General features: G+C 37.7%; 3 protein-coding genes across 4 annotated transcripts in view; 2 read left to right on the forward strand and 1 right to left on the reverse strand.

Annotated features, from left to right (window-relative positions):
- LOC138334006 (calcium/calmodulin-dependent protein kinase type IV-like) overlaps positions 1-17,181 on the reverse strand; it is a 58,648-nt gene extending 41,467 nt beyond the window's left edge. The window contains exons 1-2 of the mRNA XM_069282729.1: positions 17,010-17,181; positions 8,170-8,248 (exon numbers count right to left, since the gene is read on the reverse strand). Coding sequence (XP_069138830.1) covers positions 8,170-8,248; positions 17,010-17,107 — 177 coding nt within the window. The 5' untranslated portion in view covers positions 17,108-17,181. The remainder of the gene's footprint in view (positions 1-8,169; positions 8,249-17,009) is intronic.
- Positions 17,182-17,387: 206 nt separating this feature from the next.
- Positions 17,388-26,094, forward strand: part of LOC138333974 (snurportin-1-like) — a 66,340-nt gene continuing 57,633 nt past the window's right edge. The window contains exon 1 of one of the 2 annotated variants that reach the window (XM_069282696.1): positions 17,388-17,445. The gene's annotated coding sequence lies outside the window, so the exon portion shown is untranslated. Of the gene's footprint in view, positions 17,446-23,989; positions 24,112-26,094 lie in introns of those variants that run through there. The other variant, XM_069282697.1, reaches the window with a different exon arrangement.
- On the forward strand, positions 21,140-24,054 carry LOC138334007 (uncharacterized). The gene is given in 3 exon segments (XM_069282730.1): positions 21,140-22,129; positions 22,293-23,801; positions 23,803-24,054. Coding segments are annotated over 3 exon segments (2,751 nt in total).

The following is a 26,094-nucleotide window of genomic DNA, read 5'->3' on the forward strand; positions in this document are numbered from 1 at the left end:
TAAAATCCTGTCAACTATAGTCAACAATGGGGAAGAGAGAGGGTAAAATCCTGTCAACTATAGTCAACAATGGGGAAGAGAGAGGGTAAAATCCTGTCAACTATAGTCAACAATGGGGAAGGGAGAAGAGAGAGGGTAAAATCCTGTCCACTATAGTCAACAATGGGGAAGAGAGAGGGTAAAATCCTGTCCACTATAGTCGACAATGGGGAAGAGAGGGTAAAATCCTGTCCACTATAGGCGACAATGGGGAAGAGAGAGGGTAAAATCCTGTCCACTATAGTCGACAATGGGGAAGAGAGAGGGTAAAATCCTGTCCACTATAGTCGACAATGGGGAAGAGAGAGGGTAAAATCCTGTCCACTATAGTCGACAATGGGGAAGAGAGAGGGTAAAATCCTGTCCACTATAGTCGACAATGGGGAAGAGAGAGGGTAAAATCCTGTCCACTATAGTCGACAACGGTATAGGGAAGAGAGAGGGTAAAATCCTGTCCACTATAGTCGACAATGGGGAAGAGAGAGGGTAAAATCCTGTCCACTATAGTCGACAACGGGGAAGAGAGAGGGTAAAATCCTGTCCACTATAGTCGACAATGGGGAAGAGAGAGGGTAAAATCCTGTCCACTATAGTCGACAATGGGGAAGAGAGAGGGTAAAATCCTGTCCACTATAGTCGACAATGGGAAAGAGAGAGGGTAAAATCCTGTCCACTATAGTCGACAATGGGGAAGAGAGAGGGTAAAATCCTGTCCACTATAGTCGACAATGGGGAAGAGAGAGGGTAAAATCCTGTCCACTATAGTCGACAATGGGGAAGAGAGAGGGTAAAATCCTGTCCACTATAGTCGACAATGGGGAAGAGAGAGGGTAAAATCCTGTCCACTATAGTTGACAATGGGGAAGAGAGAGGGTAAAATCCTGTTGATTATAATCGACAATGGGGAAGAGAGAGGGTAAAATCCTGTCCACTATAGTCGACAATGGGGAAGAGAGAGGGTAAAATCCTGTCCACTATAGTCGACAATGGGGAAGAGAGAGGGTAAAATCCTGTCCACTATAGTCGACAATGAGGAAGAGAGAGGGTAAAATCCTGTCCATTATAGTCGACAATGGGGAAGAGAGAGGGTAAAATCCTGTCCACTATAGTCGACAATGGGGAAGAGAGAGGGTAAAATCCTGTCCACTATAGTCGACAATGGGGAAGAGAGAGGGTAAAATTCTGTCCACTATAGTCGACAATGGGGAAGAGAGAGGGTAAAATCCTGTCCACTATAGTCGACAATGGGGAAGAGAGAGGGTAAAATCCTGTCCACTATAGTCGACAACAATGGGGAAGAGAGAGGGTAAAATCCTGTCCACTATAGTCGACAATGGGGAAGAGAGAGGGTAAAATCCTGTCCACTATAGTCGACAATGGGGAAGAGAGAGGGTAAAATCCTGTCCACTATAGTCGACAATGGGGAAGAGAGAGGGTAAAATCCTGTCCACTATAGTCGACAATGGGGAAGAGAGAGGGTAAAATCCTGTTGATTATAATCGACAATGGGGAAGAGAGAGGGTAAAATCCTGTCCACTATAGTCGACAATGGGGAAGAGAGAGGGTAAAATCCTGTCCACTATAGTCGACAATGGGGAAGAGAGAGGGTAAAATCCTGTCCACTATAGTCGACAATGGGGAAGAGAGAGGGTAAAATCCTGTCCACTATAGTCGACAATGGGGAAGAGAGAGGGTAAAATCCTGTCCACTATAGTCGACAATGGGGAAGAGAGAGGGTAAAATCCTGTCCACTATAGTCGACAATGGGGAAGAGAGAGGGTAAAATCCTGTTGATTATAATCGACAATGGGGAAGAGAGAGGGTAAAATCCTGTCCACTATAGTCGACAACGGGGAAGAGAGAGGGTAAAATCCTGTCCACTATAGTCGACAATGGGGAAGAGAGAGGGTAAAATCCTGTTGATTATAGTCGACAATGGGGAAGAGAGAGGGTAAAATCCTGTCCACTATAGTCGACAATGGGGAAGAGAGAGGGTAAAATCCTGTCCACTATAGTCGACAATGGGGAAGAGAGAGGGTAAAATCCTGTCCACTATAGTCGACAATGGGGAAGAGAGAGGGTAAAATCCTGTTGATTATAATCGACAATGGGGAAGAGAGAGGGTAAAATCCTGTCCACTATAGTCGACAATGGGGAAGAGAGAGGGTAAAATCCTGTTGATTATAATCGACAATGGGGAAGAGAGAGGGTAAAATCCTGTCCACTATAGTCGACAATGGGGAAGAGAGAGGGTAAAATCCTGTCCACTATAGTCGACAATGGGGAAGAGAGAGGGTAAAATCCTGTCCACTATAGTCGACAATGGGGAAGAGAGAGGGTAAAATCCTGTCCACTATAGTCGACAATGGGGAAGAGAGAGGGTAAAATCCTGTCCACTATAGTCGACAATGGGGAAGAGAGAGGGTAAAATCCTGTCCACTATAGTCGACAATGGGGAAGAGAGAGGGTAAAATCCTGTCCACTATAGTCGACAATGGGGAAGAGAGAGGGTAAAATCCTGTCCACTATAGTCGACAATGGGGAAGAGAGAGGGTAAAATCCTGTCCACTATAGTCGACAATGGGGAAGAGAGAGGGTAAAATCCTGTCCACTATAGTCGACAATGGGGAAGAGAGAGGGTAAAATCCTGTCCACTATAGTCGACAATGGGGAAGAGAGAGGGTAAAATCCTGTCCACTATAGTCGACAATGGGGAAGAGAGAGGGTAAAATCCTGTCCACTATAGTCGACAATGGGGAAGAGAGAGGGTAAAATCCTGTTGATTATAATCGACAATGGGGAAGAGAGAGGGTAAAATCCTGTCCACTATAGTCGACAATGGGGAAGAGAGAGGGTAAAATCCTGTCCACTATAGTCGACAATGGGGAAGAGAGAGGGTAAAATCCTGTCCACTATAGTTGACAATGGGAAAGAGAGAGGGTAAAATCATGTCCACTATAGTCGACAATGGGGAAGAGAGAGGGTAAAATCCTGTCCACTATAGTCGACAATGGGGAAGAGAGAGGGTAAAATCCTGTCCACTATAGTCGACAATGGGGAAGAGAGAGGGTAAAATCCTGTCCACTATAGTCGACAATGGGGAAGAGAGAGGGTAAAATCCTGTCCACTATAGTCAACAATGGGGAAGAGAGAGGGTAAAATCCTGTCCACTATAGTCGACAATGGGGAAGAGAGAGGGTAAAATCCTGTCCACTATAGTCGACAATGGGGAAGAGAGAGGGTAAAATCCTGTCCACTATAGTCGACAATGGGGAAGAGAGAGGGTAAAATCCTGTCCACTATAGTCGACAATGGGGAAGAGAGAGGGTAAAATCCTGTCCACTATAGTCGACAATGGGGAAGAGAGAGGGTAAAATCCTGTCCACTATAGTCGACAATGGGGAAGAGAGAGGGTAAAATCCTGTCCACTATAGTCGACAATGGGGAAGAGAGAGGGTAAAATCCTGTCACTATAGTCGACAATGGGGAAGAGAGAGGGTAAAATCCTGTCCACTATAGTCGACAATGGGGAAGAGAGAGGGTAAAATCCTGTCCACTATAGTCGACAATGGGGAAGAGAGAGGGTAAAATCCTGTCCACTATAGTCGACAATGGGGAAGAGAGAGGGTAAAATCCTGTCCACTATAGTCGACAATGGGGAAGAGAGAGGGTAAAATCCTGTCCACTATAGTCGACAATGGGAAGAGAGAGGGTAAAATCCTGTCCACTAAAGTCAACAATGGGGGAAGAGAGAGGGTAAAATCCTGTCCACTATAGTCGACAATGGGGAAGAGAGAGGGTAAAATCCTGTCCACTATAGTTGACAATGGGAAAGAGAGAGGGTAAAATCCTGTCCACTATAGTCGACAATGGGGAAGAGAGAGGGTAAAATCCTGTCCACTATAGTCGACAATGGGGAAGAGAGAGGGTAAAATCCTGTCCACTATAGTCGACAATGGGGAAGAGAGAGGGTAAAATCCTGTCCACTATAGTCGACAATGGGGAAGAGAGAGGGTAAAATCCTGTCCACTATAATCGACAATGGGGAAGAGAGAGGGTAAAATCCTGTCCACTATAGTCGACAATGGGGAAGAGAGAGGGTAAAATCCTGTCCACTATAGTCGACAATGGGGAAGAGAGAGGGTAAAATCCTGTCCACTATAGTCGACAATGGGGAAGAGAGAGGGTAAAATCCTGTCCACTATAGTCGACAATGGGGAAGAGAGAGGGTAAAATCCTGTCCACTATAATCGACAATGGGGAAGAGAGAGGGTGGTCCACTAAGTCGACAAGGGGAAGAGAGGGTAAAATCCTGTCCACTATAGTTCGACAATGGGGAAGAGAGAGGGTAAAATCCTGTCCACTATAGTCGACAATGGGGAAGAGAGAGGGTAAAATCCTGTCCACTATAGTCGACAATGGGGAAGAGAGAGGGTAAAATCCTGTCCACTATAGTCGACAATGGGGAAGAGAGAGGGTAAAATCCTGTCCACTATAGTCGACAATGGGGAAGAGAGAGGGTAAAATCCTGTCCACTATAGTCGACAATGGGGAAGAGAGAGGGTAAAATCCTGTCCACTATAGTCGACAATGGGGTAAAGAGTGACAAGAGAGAGGGTAAAATCCTGTCCACTATAGTCGACAATGGGGAAGAGAGAGGGTAAAATCCTGTCCACTATAGTCGACAATGGGGAAGAGAGAGGGTAAAATCCTGTCCACTATAGTCGACAATGGGGAAGAGAGAGGGTAAAATCCTGTCCACTATAGTCGACAATGGGGAAGAGAGAGGGTAAAATCCTGTCCACTATAGTCGACAATGGGGAAGAGAGAGGGTAAAATCCTGTCCACTATAGTCGACAATGGGGAAGAGAGAGGGTAAAATCCTGTCCACTATAGTCGACAATGGGGAAGAGAGAGGGTAAAATCCTGTCCACTATAGTCGACAATGGGGAAGAGAGAGGGTAAAATCCTGTCCACTATAAGTCGACAATGGGGAAGAGAGAGGGTAAAATCCTGTCCACTATAGTGACAGGAAAGATGGGTAAAAAGAGAGAGGGTAAAATCCTGTCCACTATAGTCGACAATGGGGAAGAGAGAGGGTAAAATCCTGTCCACTATAGTCGACAATGGGGAAGAAGAGAGGGTAAAATCCTGTCCACTATAGTCGACAATGGGGAAGAGAGAGGGTAAAATCCTGTCCACTATAGTCGACACAATGGGGAAGAGAGAGGGTAAAATCCTGTCCACTATAGTCGACAATGGGGAAGAGAGAGGGTAAAATCCTGTCCACTATAGTCGACAATGGGGAAGAGAGAGGGTAAAATCCTGTCCACTATAGTCGACAACGGGGAAGAGAGAGGGTAAAATCCTGTCCACTATAGTCGACAATGGGGAAGAGAGAGGGTAAAATCCTGTCCACTATAGTCGACAATGGGGAAGAGAGAGGGTAAAATCCTGTCCACTATAGTCGACAATGGGGAAGAGAGAGGGTAAAATCCTGTCCACTATAGTCGACAATGGGGAAGAGAGAGGGTAAAATCCTGTCCACTATAGTCGACAATGGGGAAGAGAGAGGGTAAAATCCTGTCCACTATAGTCGACAATGGGGAAGAGAGAGGGTAAAATCCTGTCCACTATAGTCGACAATGGGGAAGAGAGAGGGTAAAATCCTGTCCACTATAGTCGACAATGGGGAAGAGAGAGGGTAAAATCCTGTCCACTATAGTCGACAATGGGGAAGAGAGAGGGTAAAATCCTGTCCACTATAGTCGACAATGGGGAAGAGAGAGGGTAAAATCCTGTCCACTATAGTCGACAATGGGGAAGAGAGAGGGTAAAATCCTGTTGATTATAATCGACAATGGGTGGGGAAAAGAGAGGGTAAAATCCTGTCCACTATAGTCAACAAACGGTATAGTCGACAACGGGGAAGAGAGAGGGTAAAATCCTGTCCACTATAGTCGACAATGGGGAAGAGAGAGGGTAAAATCCTGTCCACTATAGTCGACAATGGGGAAGAGAGAGGGTAAAATCCTGTCCACTATAGTCGACAATGGGGAAGAGAGAGGGTAAAATCCTGTCCACTATAGTCGACAATGGGGAAGAGAGAGGGTAAAATCCTGTCCACTATAGTTGACAATGGGAAAGAGAGAGGGTAAAATCCTGTCCACTATAGTCGACAATGGGGAAGAGAGAGGGTAAAATCCTGTCCCTATAGTGTGACACTAGAGAGTCCGATCGACAATGGGGAAGAGAGAGGGAGTAAAATCCTGTCCACTATAGTCGACAATGGGGAAGAGAAATTCCTGTCCACTATAGTTGACAATGGGGAAGAGAGAGGGTAAAATCCTGTTGATTATATATAATGGACAATGGGGAAGAGAGAGGGTAAAATCCTGTCACTAAATAGTGTAATGAATTATACATAAAAACAGAAACTGTCAATTTTTCATACAGAAAACATAGAGTAAAGTGCATATCACTGAATAAAACTTATATTTATCCTATAAATATGTATCTGCAGTGCCTGCATATTCTCAGTAAATAATTTATAGTAATATTATGTACATACATATAATATTATGTTTTGGGTTAATAACTCAATTTATTTTTTATTTTTAATAAGTTGGCACAAAGACGTGTATAAATCCTTGGTTGGAAATAATTTCAAGAAAAATAGATGTTCTGCTTATATAACTTTGGGTTGTCTTCATAAATTTGGTATCAACTCAAGCTCATAACCCAGGTAAAATACATAGTATGAAATATGTTTGCGGGAAAAATGAAGATTGAACGCATTCAGGAGGGAATCCGTCCGTTAATGTTCGAGATTTGTTACAACGACTTTGGATAACCGTTTAACCTGCACTAGCTGTTCTATGCATCAGGGGAATACTTGTTTCATCTTTTATTTGATACAAAAGCCTGAATTCTACAAAAGAATCTTAAAAAGATATGGTACAGAATGGAGGTTATCTGTACTAACATTATGTTTTATATAATATACGTATACCTCTAGATACTATTACCAAAATCCATCTAACGACCTTTTGCCCATAATTCATAATATAGTATATGTCCAGGTAAAAAAATCCAGGTAGATCTCACAAAGGTAAAGTTACCTTTATGATACAGACTATAATCGTTATAACAACATACTTGCTTCATGTTTTTAAAATGTAGGCATGCATTGCAAGATACAGCCAGTCGACACCAGTACGGAATGAGTTAAACCCCATCCACCACCCTCCCCCTCTGTTGGAGTCAAACACATTAATTGTTTTTTATTGAAGTTGCTCCATTGCCGACAGAGAATTAACAATAGCCATCATTTGAACAATAACTGATGTATAATTGTATTTATATGTGACTAATTAACACAAAAATGCAAATAAAAAATTATTTTGCTTTTGGTGAATGCGCAACAAGTACTGAATTTCATATAGGGCCGTCGAGTGCCATGGAATTTTTGGGATACAATCAGTGTTCTCCCTTAAGCATTTTCTCTAGCTGGTCCTAAGGACCGACTGACCATAAAAGTTACTAGGTCCTGATTGAAAGACTCCTTACATTTAATTTAAAATTCATCCTTGTAGTTTATAGCAAAGTAATAGATTTACTAACAAAAATATCCACATGCTGTTTTAATATCGTGCACTCTCAAGAAAGTTAGCTGTAAACCAGAATATTACAAAAATTTCATTTGTGCAGTTTGATCTTCAACCTTTCTACAATTCTACTGCCATTTTTGTTTTGTATATTCTCTATCTGAACCAAAAAGTTGCCGGTCAAAGGACAAGTTACATGACAAAAATTGTCTGCCCTACTATAAAGTTGCCGGCCACGGGCAAAAGAACAGGCGTTAATTTCAAACGCTGGACACAATTAATAATTTTTTAATGTTTTTATTTTGAATTGAAATAAGAAGCTCAAACGTTTCAATGGTGGTAATGGAATAAAGTAACTTTTGTAACTTAAGAAAAATACTAATTTGTCTGCTCCTGAATTTGATAGAGAAAAAACAGCATTTGTCGACAGTGTAGCATCTTTAAATAGAAATATCTTTATAAAAATACCTGAAAACATTAGTACCCTTTAATTGGTTTATATTGTTAGTTAACAAGTGATTACCTGCTTTGTGATGATTTTGACAGCCCAGGCCTTTTTACTTCCAATGTGTTCACACTTATACACTACAGATGTTGCCCCTCTGAAATATAAATATACTGTATTCACAATTTATTATCGTATTCGACCCAACACGCGCTCGTGTCCTTATTAGCGCCCCTCCCCCTTTTGATTCCAATTTCAATATCCCAGATGTAAATAAAGACTAAAACTATCAAACAATATAGGTTTGCATTTTGCTTTGTAATAATTTTGTCTTACTAAGCATCTTCTAATTTTTCAATGTTTAAAATGTCCTGGGCATTGATTGGGTAGATTACGGTACATGATGCCAATTTTAACCATTGTGCAATCCAAAGTCTACTGCTAATATAAGGCATTCTCAGTACAATTTTAAGCAGTCTTTAAACAATGCTTCTTACTCTGCAGTTTACCAGAGCATTTTACATATCAAATGGTATTGAATGGCAAAATAAAGCGCAAGTGTTTATTATAATTATGACATCAACAATTATTATGAGGTCAACAATAAATGCATGCAAACGTTTCCCCCCCCCCTTCCCGGTCAACAGTCAAACTATTGACCGGTCAGTAGGTGAAATTACTTCATTTACATTTATATAGAGAGTCAGGTAACAATAACATATAAATACTCTACATTGAAGACAGTTTGTACATTGTACAAGTAGGTCAGTTAGCTAACAGTTACATATAGATACTACACATATACAGACAGTTTGTACATTGTACAAGAAGGTTAGTTAGCTAACAGTCACATATAGATATTCTACATGTACAGAGCGTTTCTACATTGTACAAGAAGGTTAGTTAGCTAACAGTCACATATAGATATTCTACATGTACAGAGCGTTTTCTATTATTGTACAAGGCTAGTTAGCTAACAGTTTCAATATAGAAACTCCACATGTACAGACAATTTGTACATTGTACAAGTAGGTTAGTTAGCTAACAGTCACATATAGATACTCCACATGTACAGACAATGTGTACATTGTACAAGTAGGTCAGTTAGCTTACAGTTACATAAAGATACTCCACATGTACATTGTATTAGTAGGTCAGTAAGCTAACAATTTCATATAGATACTATACATGTACAGACAATTTGTACATTGTACATAGTATGTTAGTTAGCTAACAGTCACATATAGATACTACACATATACAGACAGTTTTTGTACATTGTACAAGTAGGTTAGTTAGCTAACAGTCACATATAGATACTTGACATCATGTCACTGTATTATATAGGTTAGTTAGCAGCAGTTACATATAGATACTCCACATGTACAGACAGTTTGTACATTGTACAAGAAGGTTAGTTAGCTAACAGTCACATATAGATATTCTACATGTAACAGAGCGTTTCTATATTGTACAAGTAGGTCGGTTAGCTAACAGTTACATATAGAAACTCCACCATGTACAGACAATTTGTACTTTGTACAAGTAGGTTGGTTAGCTAACAGTCACATATAGATAATCCACATGTACAGACAATGTGTACTTTGTACAATACATGTACAATTGTAGTACAGTAGTTAGTTAGCTAACAGTTACATATAGATACTCCACATGTACAGACAATTTTGTACATTGTACAAGTAGGTCAGTTAGCTAACAGTTACATATAGATACTCCACATGTACAGACAGTTTTGTACATTGTAGAAGTAGGTCAGTTAGCTAACAGTTTACAAATAGATTACTCCACATGTACATTGTACAAGTAGGTCAGTTAGCCAACAATTTCATATAGATACATATACATGTACAGACAATTTGTACATTGTACAAGTTGGTTAGTTAGCTAACAGTCACATATAGATACTACACATATACAGACAGTATGTACATTGTACATTAGTAGGTCAGTTAGCTAACGATTTCATATAGAAACTCCACATGTACAGACAATTTGTACATTGTACAAGTAGGTTAGTAAGCTAACAGTCACATATAGATATCCTACATGTACAGACAATGTGTACTTTGTACAAGTAGTTTAGTTAGCTAACAGTTACATATAGATACTCCACATGTACAGACAATTGTACATTGTACAAGTAGGTCAGTTAGCTAACAGTTACATATAGATCGATGCTCCACATGTACAGACAGTTTGTATATTGTACAAGTAGGTCAGTTAGCTAACAGTTACATATAGATACTCGACATGTACAGACAGTTTGTACATTGTACAAGTAGGTCAGTTAGCTAACAATTACATATAGATCGATGCTCGACATGTACAGACAGTTTGTACATTGTACAAGTAGGTCAGTTAGCTAACAGTCACATATAGATACTACAACATGTACAGACAGTTTGAACATTGTACAAGTAGGTCAGTTAGCTAACAGTTACATATAGATACTCCACATGTACAGACAGTTTGTACATTGTACAAGTAGGTCAGTTAGCTAACAGTTACATATAGATACTCCACATGTACAGACAAGTTTGTACATTATACAAGTAGGTTAGTTAGCTAACAGTCACATATAGATACTCCACATGTACAGACAATTTGTACATTGTACAAGAAGTTAAGTAGGTCATATAGATTACACTAGACAATTTACATTGTAAAAGTAGTCAGTTACTAACAATTTCATATAGATACTCCACATGTACAGACAATTTTGTACATTGTACAAGTAGGTCAGTTAGCTAACAATTTCATATAGATACTCCACATGTACAGACAATTTGTACATTATACAAGAAGGTTAGTTAGCTAACAGTCACATATAGATACTACACATATACAGACAGTTTGTACATTGTATAAGTAGGTCAGTTTATAATTAGCTAACAATTTTCATATAGATACTCCACATGTACAGACAATTTGTACATTGTACAAGTAGGTTAGTTAGCTAACAGTCACATATAGATACTACACATATACAGACAGTTTGTACATTGTATAAGTAGGTTAGTTAGCTAACAGTTACATATGGATACTCCACATGTACGGACAGTTTGTATTTTGTATAAGTAGGTCAGTTAGCTAACAGTTACATATAGATACTCCACATCATGTCACTGTATATATAGGTTAGTTAGCAGCAGTTACATATAGATACTCCACATGTACAGACAGTTTGTACATTGTACAAGTAGGTCAGTTAGCTAACAGTTACATATAGATATCTCTACATGTACAGACAGTTTGAACATTGTACAAGTAGGTCAGTTAGCTAACAGTTACATATAAATACTACACATATACATACAGTATGTACATTGTATTAGTAGGTCAGTTAGCTAACAATTTCATATAGATACTCCACATGTACAGACAATTTGTACATTGTACAAGTTGGTTAGTTAGCTAACAGTCACATATAGATACTACACATATACAGACAGTTTGTACATTGTATAAGTAGGTCAGTTAGCTAACAATTTCATATAAATACTTCACATGTACAGACAATTTGTACATTGTACAAGTAGGTTAGTTAGCTAACAGTCACATGTAGATGCTAGACAGACATCATGTCCACTGTATATATAGGTTAGTTAGCAGCAGTTACATATAGATACTCCACATGTACAGACAGTTTGTACATTGTACAAGAAGGTTAGTTAGCTAACAGTCACATATAGATATTCTACATGTACAGAGCGTTTCTATATTGTACAAGTAGGTCAGTTAGCTAACAGTTACATATAGAAACTCCACATGTACAGACAATTTGTACATTGTACAAGTAGGTTAGTTAGCTAATAGTCAGATATAGATTCTCCACATGTACAGACAATGTGTACATTGTACAAGTAGTTTAGTTAGCTAACAGTTACATATATATACTCCACATGTACAGACAATTTGTACTTTGTACAAGTAGGTCAGTTAGCTAACAGTTACATATAGATTGATGCTCCACATGTACAGACAGTTTGTATATTGTACAAGTAGATCAGTTAGCTTACAGTTACATATAGATACTCGACATGTACAGACAGTTTGTACATTGTACAAGTAGGTCAGTTAGCTAACAGTTACATATAGATCAATCTCTTCATGTACAGACAGTTTGTACATTGTACAAGTAGGTCAGTTAGCTAACAGTCACATATAGATAATACACATGTACAGACAGTTTGAACATTGTACAAGTAGGTCAGTTAGCTAACAGTTACATATAGATACTCCACATGTATAGACAGTTTGTACATTGTATAAGTAGGTCAGTTAGCTAACAATTTCATATAGATACTCCACATGTACAGACAATTTGTACATTATACAAGAAGGTTAGTTAGCTAACAGTCACATATAGATACTACACATATACAGACAGTTTGTACTTTGTATAAGTAGGTCAGTTAGCTAGCAGTTACATATAGATACTCCACATGTACAGACAGTTTATACATTGTATAAGTAGGTCAGTTAGCTAACAATTTCATATAGATACTCCACATGTACAGACAATTTGTACATTGTACAAGAAGGTTAGTTAGCTAACAGTCACACATAGATACTACACATTTACAGACAGTTTGTACATTGTGGAAGTAGGTCAGTTAGCTAACAATTTCATATAGATACTCCACATGTACAGACGTTTGTACATTGTACAAGTAGGTTAGTTAGCTAACAGTCACATATAGATACTACAAATATACAGACAGTTTGTACATTGTGGAAGTAGGTCAGTTAGCTAACAGTTACATAGAGATACTACACATATACAGACATTTGTACATTGTAGAAGTAGGTCAGTTAGCTAACAGTTACAAATAGATACTCCACATGTACGGACAGTTTGTACTTTGTATAAGTAGGTCAGTTAGCTAACAGTTACATATAGAAACTCCACATGTACAGACAATTTGTACATTGTACAAGTAGGTTAGTTAGCTAACAGTCACATATAGATACTACACATATACAGACAGTTTGTACATTGTACAAAAAGGTTAGTTAGCTAACAGTCACATATAGATACTAGACATCATGTCACTGTATATATAGGTTAGTTAGCAGCAGTTACATATAGATACTCCACATGTACAGACAGTTTGTACATTGTACAAGAAGGTTAGTTAGCTAACAGTCACATATAGATACTACACATATACAGACAGTTTGTACATTGTATAAGTAGGTCAGTTAGCTAACATTTCATATAGATACTCCACATGTACAGACATTTATACATGGTATAAGTAGGTCATTAGCGAACAATTTCATATAGATAGTCCACATGTACAGACAATTTGTACATTGTACAAGCAGGTTAGTTAGCTAACAGTCACATATAGATACTACACATATACAGACAATTTGTACATTGTACAAGCAGGTTAGTTAGCTAACAGTCACATATAGATACTACACATATACAGACAGTTTGTACATTGTATAATTAGGTCAGTTAGCTAACAGTTACATATAGATACTCGACATGTACAGACAATTTGTACATTGTACAAGTAGGTCAGTTAGCTAACAGTTACATATAGATACTCCACATCATGTCACTGTATATGTAGGTCAGTTAGCTAACAGTTACATATAGATACTCCACATGTACAGACAGATTTGTACATTGTACAAGTAGGTCAGTTAGCTAACAGTTACATATAGATACTACACATATACAGACAGTTTGTACATTGTACAAGTAGGTCAGTTAGCTAACAGTCACATATAGATACTACACATATACAGACAGTTTGTACATTGTACAAGTAGGTCAGTTAGCTAACAATTACATATAGATACTCCACATCATGTCACTGTATATGTAGGTCAGTTAGCTAACAGTTACATATAGATTCTCCACATGTACAGACAGTTTGTACATTGTGGAAGTAGGTCAGTTAGCTAACAGTTACATATAGATACTCCACATCATTTCACTGTATATGTAGGTTAGTTAGCTAACAGTTACATATAGATTCTCCACATGTACAGACAGTTTGTACATTGTACAAGTAGGTCAGTTAGCTAACAGTTACATGTAGATATTCCACATCATTTCACTGTATATGTAGGTTAGTTAGCTAACAGTTACATATAGATACTACACATGTACAGACAGTTTGTACATTGTACAAGTAGGTCAGTTAGCTAACAGTTACATATAGATACTCCACATATACAGACAGTTTGTACATTGTATAAGTAGGTCAGTTAGCTAACAATTTCATATAGATACTCCACATGTACAGACAATTTGTACATTGTACAAGTAGGTTAGTTAGCTAACAGTCACATATAGATACTACACATATACAGACAGTTTGTACATTGTACAAGCAGGTTAGTTAGCTAACAGTCACATATAGATACTACACATATACAGACAGTTTGTACATTGTATAAGTAGGTCAGTTAGCTAACAGTTACATATAGATACTCCACATGTACAGACAATTTGTACATTGTACAAGTAGGTCAGTTAGCTAACAGTTACATATAGATACTCCACATGTACAGACAGTTTGTACATTGTACAAGTAGGTCAGTTAGCTAACAGTTACATATAGATACTACACATATACAGACAATTTGTACATTGTACAAGTAGGTCAGTTAGCTAACAGTTACATATAGATACTACACATATACAGACAGTTTGTACATGGTGGAAGTAGGTCAGTTAGCTAACAGTTACATATAGATACTCCACATCATGTCACTGTATATGTAGGTCAGTTAGCTAACAGTTACATATAAATACTACACATATACAGACAATTTGTACATTGTACAAGTAGGTCAGTTACCTAACAGTCACATGTAGATACTACACATATACAGACAGTTTGTACATTGTACAAGTAGGTCAGTTAGCTAACAGTTACATGTAGATATTCCACATCATTTCACTGTATATGTAGGTTAGTTAGCTAACAGTTACATATAGATACTCCACATGTACAGACAGTTTGTACATTGTACAAGTAGGTCAGTTAGCTAACAGTTACATATAGATACTACACATATACAGACAGTTTGTACATTGTAGAAGTAGGTCAGTTAGCTAACAGACAAATAGATACTCCACATGTACAGACAGTTTGTACATTGTAGAAGTAGGTCAGTTAGCTAACAGTTACAAATAGATACTCCACATGTACGACAGTTTGTACATTGTACAAGTAGGTCAGTTAGCTAACAGTTACAAATAGATACTCCACATGTACGGACAGTTTGTACATTGTAGAAGTAGGTCAGTTAGCTAACAGTTACAAATAGATACTCCACATGTACGGACAGTTTGTACATTGTACAAGTAGGCCAGTTAGCTAACAATTACATATAGATTCTCCACATCATGTCACTGTATATGTAGGTTAGTTAGCTAACAGTTACATATAGATCCAATATATCTGCTATGACCTCACTTCTAGTTTTAAACTTATGTCAATATCTCGTGAACAGCTTGATGAATTTTGTTCTGTATTGGATATGTTATGTAGAATAAAAAATGGAGCAACATGATTAATGCAACGTTTCTCTGTAAAACGTCACCTTCCGGTTGAAAATAAAAGTCAAAGTTCAAAAGTGCAAATTTTTCGAAAAAAAAATATATCTAAAACATCTTCTTCCCAAGTTCTAGAATCCCCAGAAACTTATTATTAGGTCTGTAGCATGCTGACATAAATGGCTACCAAGACTGTTAAAATATGAATGACCTTGACCTTTATTCCAGGTCACATGGGTGGCCCAAAAATCCCTAAGTCTTCAAATGACTTCTTGTGAAGTGCTTAAGAAGACCTGTACACCTAACATTAGGCCTGTATCATGCTGACATAAATGTCTACTAAGTCTGATAAGAATTACCTTGACCTTCTGCATAGGCCAAAAATCCTATAATCTGAAATGACTTAATTTTTGTAAAGTTCTAGAAGATGTATAAGACAATATTAGGCCTGTATAGCATACTGATGAAATGCATACTAAGTTTGTTCATATGATTGACCTTGACCTATTTTTAAGGTCACAGGAGCAAAAAAATGAAATCTTCAAATGATATGACAACCTCTTGTGAATGTATTGAAGTTCTTGAAGGCCTAGAGACCGAATATTAGGCCTGCATGTAGCATGCTGACATTAATCGCTACCAAGTTTGTTAGTGTGAATGACCTTGACCTTCATTCAAGGTCACATGGGCCAAAAATCCTTAACTACTTCTTCAATCTTGTCAAGTTTTGAAAGGCCTATAGAGTCACCTGCAATTGACCTGATATGTATAGTATGTTGAGATAAAGGGCTCTCATATGTTTGTTTATTTGGAATATGAATAATGACCTTAACAGAAATTCCTTGTTGGTGAAAAGTCCATCAAAATATCCAATGACAATTTCTATAGTTCCATTCAATATTCAGATATATAGTTTGAATGGGGAAGTACATGTATGAGTGTACGTTTATATGTACGTTTTCTGGACATGGTTTTACAGTGTGCGAGTTAGAAAGATGTATCAACTATAGAATATGCAGATTGAGATTTTAAATATTTTATGCTTGCAATTTTGTATTTTTTCCAAACTGATAAGTAAAGTGTTCCTCAAAGGAAGCCAATATCAACAATTACTTTCAGGGGAGATAATTCACTGCATACAATGACTTTGGTAGGTCTACTAGTACTTATTAAACACATTCACCACTTATTATTTACAATCAGCACGAAGAAAATATTTGTGTTATAGATCTAGTTTAAGACTGAGAGGCGAAATTACTTAAGCGGGAATTTTATATGCACTATATGGCATTCGGGAATCGGAAGTGAAACTAATGTAAATAATCTCGTTACTACGGCTAGAGCGGGCACCTGTCCTCGAGCCAATTACCTGCCAAGTTCCGTCCCGATTGTATAGTTGTCCTCAAATTTCTTGTCTCGTATGCTCTCTTTGATCCAGTAGTCCTGCTGTTGGCCCTTACTCGGCATGCTTACTCCAGGTACGGTTTTGATTGCCAGCCGAAATGATATATAGCCAGTGGCCTGTGGATCGATTGTTGTGATCACGTGACCTACTGTGAAGACTATTAAAATATTATTAGCAACTATTTGTCAAATTATTTAAGGTGTTTAGCGATATATTGAAGTCGGGAATATATCAATAGTACCATTTAAGGCATTGGAATATGTATACATATTTATGTGCTGCATAAAACAAAAACAAAACAAAAATACAAGCTGATTCCGGAACTGTCGGCATTGTAACTAATTTTAGACAATATCATTTACTTCCTGGAGGAGAAGAGGTACTGCTTCAGCGAGCAGTGGTAAGAAAACCGAAAAAGGGCGTGCAAAACGCTTCGAATAGTAGATTTTACGACATTACATGTTAACGCACGTCGGTGTTTGTTTGTTTCAAAGATAGTTTTGTCTGAATAATAATGGTTTGATATGGCTGGGCAGGTCAGCAGGTTGTTTTTCTACCATACAGTGTGCACGTGTTTTTTATATTCATCGACATCGGCAGGATTTGTCAACTAGTAATACTTATCATGATAAGGCCTCAATCCCCCCCTCATTATTAAAGTTGAAAACTAATAATGTCTATTGCAGCGAATGGTGATTTGTTCAAGCATTAAAAGCCCTCCCGTGTTTGTAGTTCTTTTGATTTTATTCCATTTAATAAAACATTCTGCAAATTATATGATTAAAACACAATTAGAAATAAACACATTTATACAGTAATTAGTAACGTCACATATTGCCGGTTAAGCTCCATCCTCTGGTAGTCATCATGTGGTGGTTTGGCATTGTATCACTGTACAATGTAAATTTTTAATTAAAGATTTCTTCGTTATTTTCCGACTGATCCTTAAATGTCATACACCAAAATGGAGATGGGATTATTCCCTTTCCAACAATGTATTCTAATTTCTGTTGAAATTTTTGTGTCGATAGTTATTGGTATATAATGCCTAATCTATTGTTCTGACCAGTGTAACGTCAACCTGAATGGCCCTATAGAATCAGAGATTTAAATATAATTGGGATAAGTAACTATATATATAGGGCTGTTCTCGCGATATCACGTACCCATGGCACCTATTGTTATCGTAAACGGATGAACGGTTACTGCGAGACCAAGCCGTGCGTCTGCGCACTAATAGCTGGAGGCGAGTTATCATAGTGTTAGCCCATGAAGCTGTGTAGGGCATATTTGACTATTCAAACCAATAAACATCGACAAGTATCTCATAGGTTTTTTTACTGTTGCATCAGAGACGCTCATCTCATGGGTGTATATATATTTCTGTGTTGTTTTTTATGAAAAATTGTAAAATTAAAACCTATGCATTGAAAGTAATGATCAAAATGTTGGTAAATTTTGATGATTAATGACATATTATAAAAGCTTTTCTTGATTTGTTAGAATATGAAAAATACGACACATATAAATTTAATGAGTTAAACCCTGGAAATCCAATTCGGCTTTAGCAAAAAAAAAATTGCTTGGTAAAGCAATATATTTAAATAAATTATATTCAAATCTCTGGTAAAGCGGAATATTTACATTTCACTTAGAATTGACTTTTATTTCAATATGGTTCTATGCATTATATATAAAGCTGTTTGAGAAAATTAAGATTAGAAAAATATTATCTAATTTACAAACTTACTGCACAGCCTTCGAGACTCAAACACAGGTAAATGGACCCCCGTTGAGTTAAGTGAGGCGATGAACTGGGGCGGTGGCCAGGTGTTCTGGCCGACGGTTCACCTGATGACAGTATGACACCTGTGCTTATAGCAGTTTTAAATCATTTTCCGTTACACAAGAGGAATATAAAAAAAAGTGTAATGATTGAAAATGAACAGATCTTGGCTGAAATCTCTTGCGTACCGTTTTATGATTACTGATTTGTAGCATCTGATCGAACACAAAATATATTAAGTATATAAGTCACAAATAACTACATGAACTATATATTGTATGATAGGTGCAAGTTCGCCAAATTTCCATGGGTACCAGCTGGTTCGCCATCCTTGTGTATGGGTTCGCCTTGCTTGGACACAAGTTTCCCAAATGTGGGTACAAGTTTACTTTACTCTGGAAAATCAAATTATGCTATCTATCACAGCTCGATCGGCACTGTATCTCTTCGCCATGATATATTGGGTACCTTTGATAATTTGTTAACACTTGTACTTGAGCTTTAAAAGTTTCCATATGTACAAACTCAATCAATAGAAAATTAATATTTGTATTATATTAATATTTCACGGGGCGATCGATTGTACCGATTGAGGAAGTAATCATGCCGGGATAAGGACATTCACAGTTAATATTACGTTTATTTAGTGTAACACCTCTACAATAATGAAAATGTGATGGATTATTCAAATAAATTACATTTGCAATAAAGAGCAAACTTTAAGCTATTTGGTTTTTTTTCTGTTCATCTCCTGAATTATAGCCTAGATCGCTTCATCGGACGAAGCGTAGTTTCAATATGGCGTCGTTAGACTGTACTCGACTGTAATTTAGACACGCGATGCACTCTGGGATAGCTTCCGCTGCGGTCGTCGTTAAGTAAGGCTATGAGCTACCTTCTTATCCCTACTACATGTATTTAAATCTCTGATAGAATCACTCTCCAAACATAACATACATCATTCATTAAACATCAAATCACACACAAATAACATAAAGGCAAACTTTACATTTCAGGCATATATTGAAAAATTTGTATCACATTATTGCAGAAATAGAAAAGTTAAAGCATACGCTTTCAATACGTTAATCCCTATTGAGATTCCTCCTCGAGACTCTTTGGAGTCTATTTGGACGTTTGATAGATGTCTCTCATTGGAATCCATACTCGAGCCTTCTAAACTTTACTCTTGAAAATCAAGTCTGGTTGACCTACATCTTGTACGGGTCTGTTACAGAAATAATCCAACTGCAGTGGTTCCAATACTGGCACACATCACTGGTAGAGATATTTTTCTCTCCATATACACATATATTATTTAGTGACATATGTATGAAAAACAGAAACCATCCCATTTTGTAAACAGTCTTGTTCAATTGCTACTTTGAGCGAATGATGGTGATCCTGTACCCAAACAAACTCATACCCAAACAAACTCGTACCCAAACAAACTCATACCCAAACAAACTCATACCCAAACAAACTTGTACCCACATTTGGGGAACTTGTGTCCAAGCAAGGCGAACCCGTACACAAGGATGGCGAACCAGCTGGTACCCATGGAAATTTGGCGAACTTGCACCTATCATACAATATATAGTTCATGTAGTTATTTGTGACTTATATACTTAATATATTTTGTGTTCGATCAGATGCTACAAATCAGTAATCATAAAACGGTACGCAAGAGATTTCAGCCAAGATCTGTTCATTTTCAATCATTACACTTTTTTTTATATTCCTCTTGTGTAATTTTCCTGTAGCATATTATTATTTAAAATAATTATGAAGTAAAAACTTTTGTCACAATGCATGTAAAAAACAAAATAAAAGAGAAATAAAATTACAATATTAAATTGAAAATTTGTCAATGCATGATAAACACATAGTAAAAATATGATATATGTCAAAATACTTATGCCAATAAAGACAACACAATGATCTTCTTGGGAAACTTTATAAGAGCACTACACTGGTACAATGGTTTAACACCGGATGAGGCCAGGCCGAAAGTGCGGGCCAAGGGCCGCTTATGACTATTACAACAATGGCACTTAGAACAAATAAAATAACTATTGGCATATAATATATACCGGAATATATAATTTTAATGTGATAATTTTTGTAATTAAAATTAAGTTTTGTATGATGGTCATAAATGCATGTATAGCTCATATATATCCTACATGCTATTGTAGGACAGGGGTTATCTCCCCTTGCATAGCTCTCCTCTGTTAGGAGTTAATTAATTGCAGTGATAGGCAAGTTGCAATGCCGGCATGGGTGATTCTTTGCAAAGACCACAACGATGGAAGATCGGCCTAAAAGGTTACAAAAACTAGCTAGAACACTTGGTCCTCCCAAATCTGTTCTTGAGCCAGACATATTAATGGCAGATAACCAGAATATTCTTTCGGATGAAGAGTCCGAGGCGGACTTCTCAGGTGAACCCGAAGCGCACGTGGCCCCACCACAAGGGCAGCGCGATGAACTTGAAATTGAAGAATCAACGAGGTCTACTCCGAATCAAAATAGACTTTTACCACGACCTGTGGGTAAAAAAGCAATTAATTCAAGATCAATAACATCCCACGTGGACCCCCCTCAACATGACCTTGAAATGGCCACGATGGCCTCTGAACTCCGGGCGCTAAAAATGGAGGAAGAAAAACTCAAAATGCGGAAAGAAATAGCAGAGACACGCCAAAGAATTGCGGGTTATCAATCACACCAACTTTCCCTAAATGAGACTGGTGATGATCATGGACATAGGCCCGATGGATTCCACGTGGTACAACCTCGAGCTCATTCAGTGAAAGCTAGCCACCAGGTAGAGGGAGACACAATACACAAAAACCAAGGTGAGAATGATTTCGTGAACATTATGCGACAATTATTATTCAGAGACACACAACCTAGTAAAAAGTCATCGCCGTATAAAATCACCGACTTCATTTGGGAAGACCCCACTATGAAATCTGAGAATAGTGATACCATAACAATTAGCACCGAAGGCAATGTGAAGGTCAGCAAAAAAGTAAAACCAGACTTACAAAATATCTCGGTTGAGCAATGGGGATATGGTTGTATTGCAATATTATTGCACATGCTTGACTCCAAGGAGATAGATAATGCAGGCATGCTTGATTACCTAAAGTACACTCAAAACACCCTGCGTTACTTTCATAGATACCAACGAGTAAGTGTATTAGCATACGACAAAGAATATCGCGAGGCTCAGAAGAAAGAAGGTTTTAAGTGGTCATCGTCTCGAAGGGACATACAAGATTTCCAATTGGTATTGAAAACAACCAAAGGCAGTTCAGAAGTTTTATCTAGCCCACTAATAGTAAACGCAGAAAAGGCCCGTTCCTTCCGAATGGAAAGGAGATTTGTCGTCGTTTCAACGTGGAATCGTGCGACAGATCGCTAACAAATTGTAGAATGGCGCATAATTGTAGTTTGTGTTTTTCGAGGGACCATCCTGCAACAAAACACCCTACAGGTACTCATTCCATGGATTCAAAAAAGTAGATTTGGGCCCGGGCCCAGTTACGGACAATACCCCTGGGGATATTAGAGGGCCCCTACGTATTGAAGAGTGGTCTAGGCTTTTAGATGAGGATGATTTCGACCGTGACTACATTTTGGAAGGTGTGAAACATGGATTTAAATTACTAGAATCAAATCTAGAGTCAATTTCCACAGTAGAGGCAGACAATTATTCATCCTGCACAAAATACTTCGATTTAGTTGAAAAGCAGATTAAACATGAACTCTTACATGGCAACTATAAAGTGACTGCGTCAAAACCGACTATTATTAGTGCTTTAGGGGCCATCCCAAAGTCATCTTCTAAAGTACGCCTAATTCATGATGCCAGTAGACCATCTAAATTATCACTAAATGACCACATTTTATCGGATTGTTCATGCGAGTATATGGATTTACGGGAGGCCACGAAGCATATCACCCCGGGGTGTTATATGGCTAAAGTAGACCTTAGTAACGCGTATAGATCTGTTCCAATTCATCCATCCAACTACACAGCTACAGGGTTAAAATGGACTTTCTCTGGTGAAACCCAACCCACTTATATGTATGACTGTAGACTTCCCTTTGACGTTTCGAAAAGTCCACAGATATTCCAGCGCCTTAGTAGCACAGTATGCCGTATATTAAAAAGTAAATATGGCTTCAGGGTAATATCTTACCTTGATGACTTTCTGATCATGGAACATTCATTTGACAGATGCCTTCAGGCCTTAAACACCCTCATCAGAGTATTACGTAAACTCGGTTTTTCTATAAACTGGTCAAAAGTAGAAGGACCAACCACGCGGATTTGTTTTCTGGGAATAGTCAATGACAGTGAAACCATGACATTTTCATTACCGCAGGATAAGCTAAATCATTTTGCTTGTCTGTTACAATCGTATGTATCGAAAAAGCGTGCTAGTAAAAAACAATTAGAAACTCTATGTGGAAAATTAAGCTGGGCAGCTCAGGTAATATGTGGTGGCCGAACTTTTCTCCGTCGTATTATTAGTATGAAAAACGCAATGGCTGATACTCATCATAAAGCCCTTCTGTCTCCAGGATTTTTTAAGGATTTGGAGTGGTGGTTGTCTTTTCTACACTTTTTCAATGGGACACAGCAAATCCTGAATTCAAAGCCAGTTACCTCCCTTCAATCAGACGCATGTGATAAAGGTGCAGGCGCATACTACAATGGAGACTATTACTATGTTAACTGGGAGCTAGACATGCCCCCTATCTACAGAGAACACATAAATATCAAAGAACTAGTTGCCATATATCTTGCTATCTGTCGCTGGTGTCATTTGCTTAAAAATCAACATGTTGTTATATATACTGACAATAAAACGGCGGCGTCATGGATTAACAAAGGATCCTCTCGAAATGAACTCTGTATGTTTATATTGCGAATTTTATTTTGGTTTTGCGCATATTATCAACTTTACATTGAAATGTGTGTATTTTCCTGGAGTCCAAAATGTCATTGCAGACACGTGTTCTAGACTTCACGAAAATGGAAAACTTAGCTTACTATACCAGTTGTTACCATCTTTACAACTTGATCAATTTAATGTTCATGAACTGACAACTCACATGTCACAAAACTTTTTCATCAACAGGTGGTATGTCAGAGACTGTGCTTATGGAAACAGCAGAGCTACTAAAAAGCAAGGCGTGGGCTGATTCCACCAGTAGAACTTATTCCACACACTGGAGATGCTACACAGCTTTTTGTGACAGGTACAAGTATAATCCAGTGCCAGCATCATCAGATGTGCTTCAGGTATATGTGGCTTACCTAATAACAGTGAAACAGTTGAAATATCATACAATTCGCCAATATATGAACATCATATCGCACATTCATCGTGTTTCAGGATTTTCGAATCCGATTCCAGGAGATTACCATTTGCACCAGGTGTTAATGGGTGCAAAAAGGGTTTTGGGATTAAGTCAGACCCCAGTGGATGCTATTACACCTCAACTTTTGTTTAGAATAAGATCCTCACTCAACTGGAAGGATCTTGGAGACATTTCATTTTGGTGCGCATGTTTGACAGCTTTTTTTGGGCTTCTGAGACCAGGAAATATTGTGGTACATTCTCGTTTTAATCCGCACCGTGATCTACGTAGACTAGATTTACTAGCATGTTCTTGGGGTTATATTTTGCAACTTAGATGGTCCAAAACGATACAATACAGGGAAAGAGCAGCAGAGGTTTTCTTACCAAAACTTTCAGCAGACAGTGATTTGTGTCCAGCCAAAGCTCTTCAAATGCTTCTGGCCAAGTCCATATCTGCAGACCCTTTGGGCCCATTGTTTCAGCAATTGGATGGATCTGCTTTGACTTATAAAAACTTTCGTGATAAGTTGCATACCTGCCTCACCTTAGCAGGAATAGACCCGTCCAATATCAAGGGTCACTCCTTTCGTAGGGGTGGGGCTTCCTGGCTTGCTAAAATGGGGATCCCCCTTGACATGATTAAAAACATTGGTATGTGGTCGAGCGACGCAGTGCATCGGTATATAGAACCTGATTTTAGTGCAAAACTCAAAACAGTACAGCAATTTGTTTGTTCTGCTGCTTCATGTGCATGATAGGTTATTATAATACCAGTGTTATACAATCTTGTATTTAGTAAGCTTAATATTATTGTTAAATTGGTACTGATTGCAATTACATATTTTTTCCCTAGCATTTTCAAATACATACCTTATTACCTTAGGAATATAATATTATTCATCAAAATACTCAACTAGTTAACTTTCCGACCTATATTAAATTTTAACCTCTGGGCTGGGAATTTATTATCATAATTACTTAATTCTGTTATTGTATTTTGTTGTCATAATTACCAAAGATATTGGGAAGAATTGTTATTTTTATTTCTGTAATTAAAATTGCCAGACTTAGAGTGTTGTTGATCTTATATATGTACATCTTCAAAGTGATAATTTTTGTAATTAAAATTAAGTTTTGTATGATGGTCATAAATGCATGTATAGCTCATATATATCCTACATGCTATTGTAGGACAGGGGTTATCTCCCCTTGCATAGTTCTCCTCTGTTAGGAGTTAATTAATTGCAGTGATAGGCAAGTTGCATTGCCGGCATGGGTGATTCTTTGCAAACCCATCCCTCCCACCCTTTATATTATTATTATCTGTACACTTTCACATAGTAGTATTACTATTGTTTGTGTAGTCTTTTGCATACCCCTTCAGGGGAATTTATTATCATAATTACTTAATTCTGTTATTGTATTTTGTTGTCATAATTACCAAAGATATTGGGAAGAATTGTTATTTTTATTTCTGTAATTAAAATTGCCAGACTTAGAGTGTTGTTGATCTTATATATGTACATCTTCAAAATGTCCAGTCTTTATGGTTGTTCTGTACCAAGAGCTCAGTATACCCATAGTCTAAATCGTGTTTTAAACAATTTATTCCGACATTACCAAAGTCTGCACAGAGAGGTAAAAACGGTTAAAAGTGCATTAATTCTACTAATGTACATCAATATGAAACCAAAAAATGACACACAACCTCGCAATAATTCCAATAGCTTAGTATCATATCTTAATTCCATTTTCATATGTTAAGTGCATTTTTTTAAAAAATTCACTTCTCGTAATCAATTTTCCTTGTAGCATAAAAAATCCAATCTTTGTTGCAACCTTTCTGTAATTAATTTAAGGTTCTCTACCTTGATATGTA

This window comes from Argopecten irradians, chromosome 10, assembly GCF_041381155.1.
Source record: "Argopecten irradians isolate NY chromosome 10, Ai_NY, whole genome shotgun sequence".
Classification (NCBI taxonomy): Eukaryota; Metazoa; Mollusca; class Bivalvia; order Pectinida; family Pectinidae; genus Argopecten; species Argopecten irradians.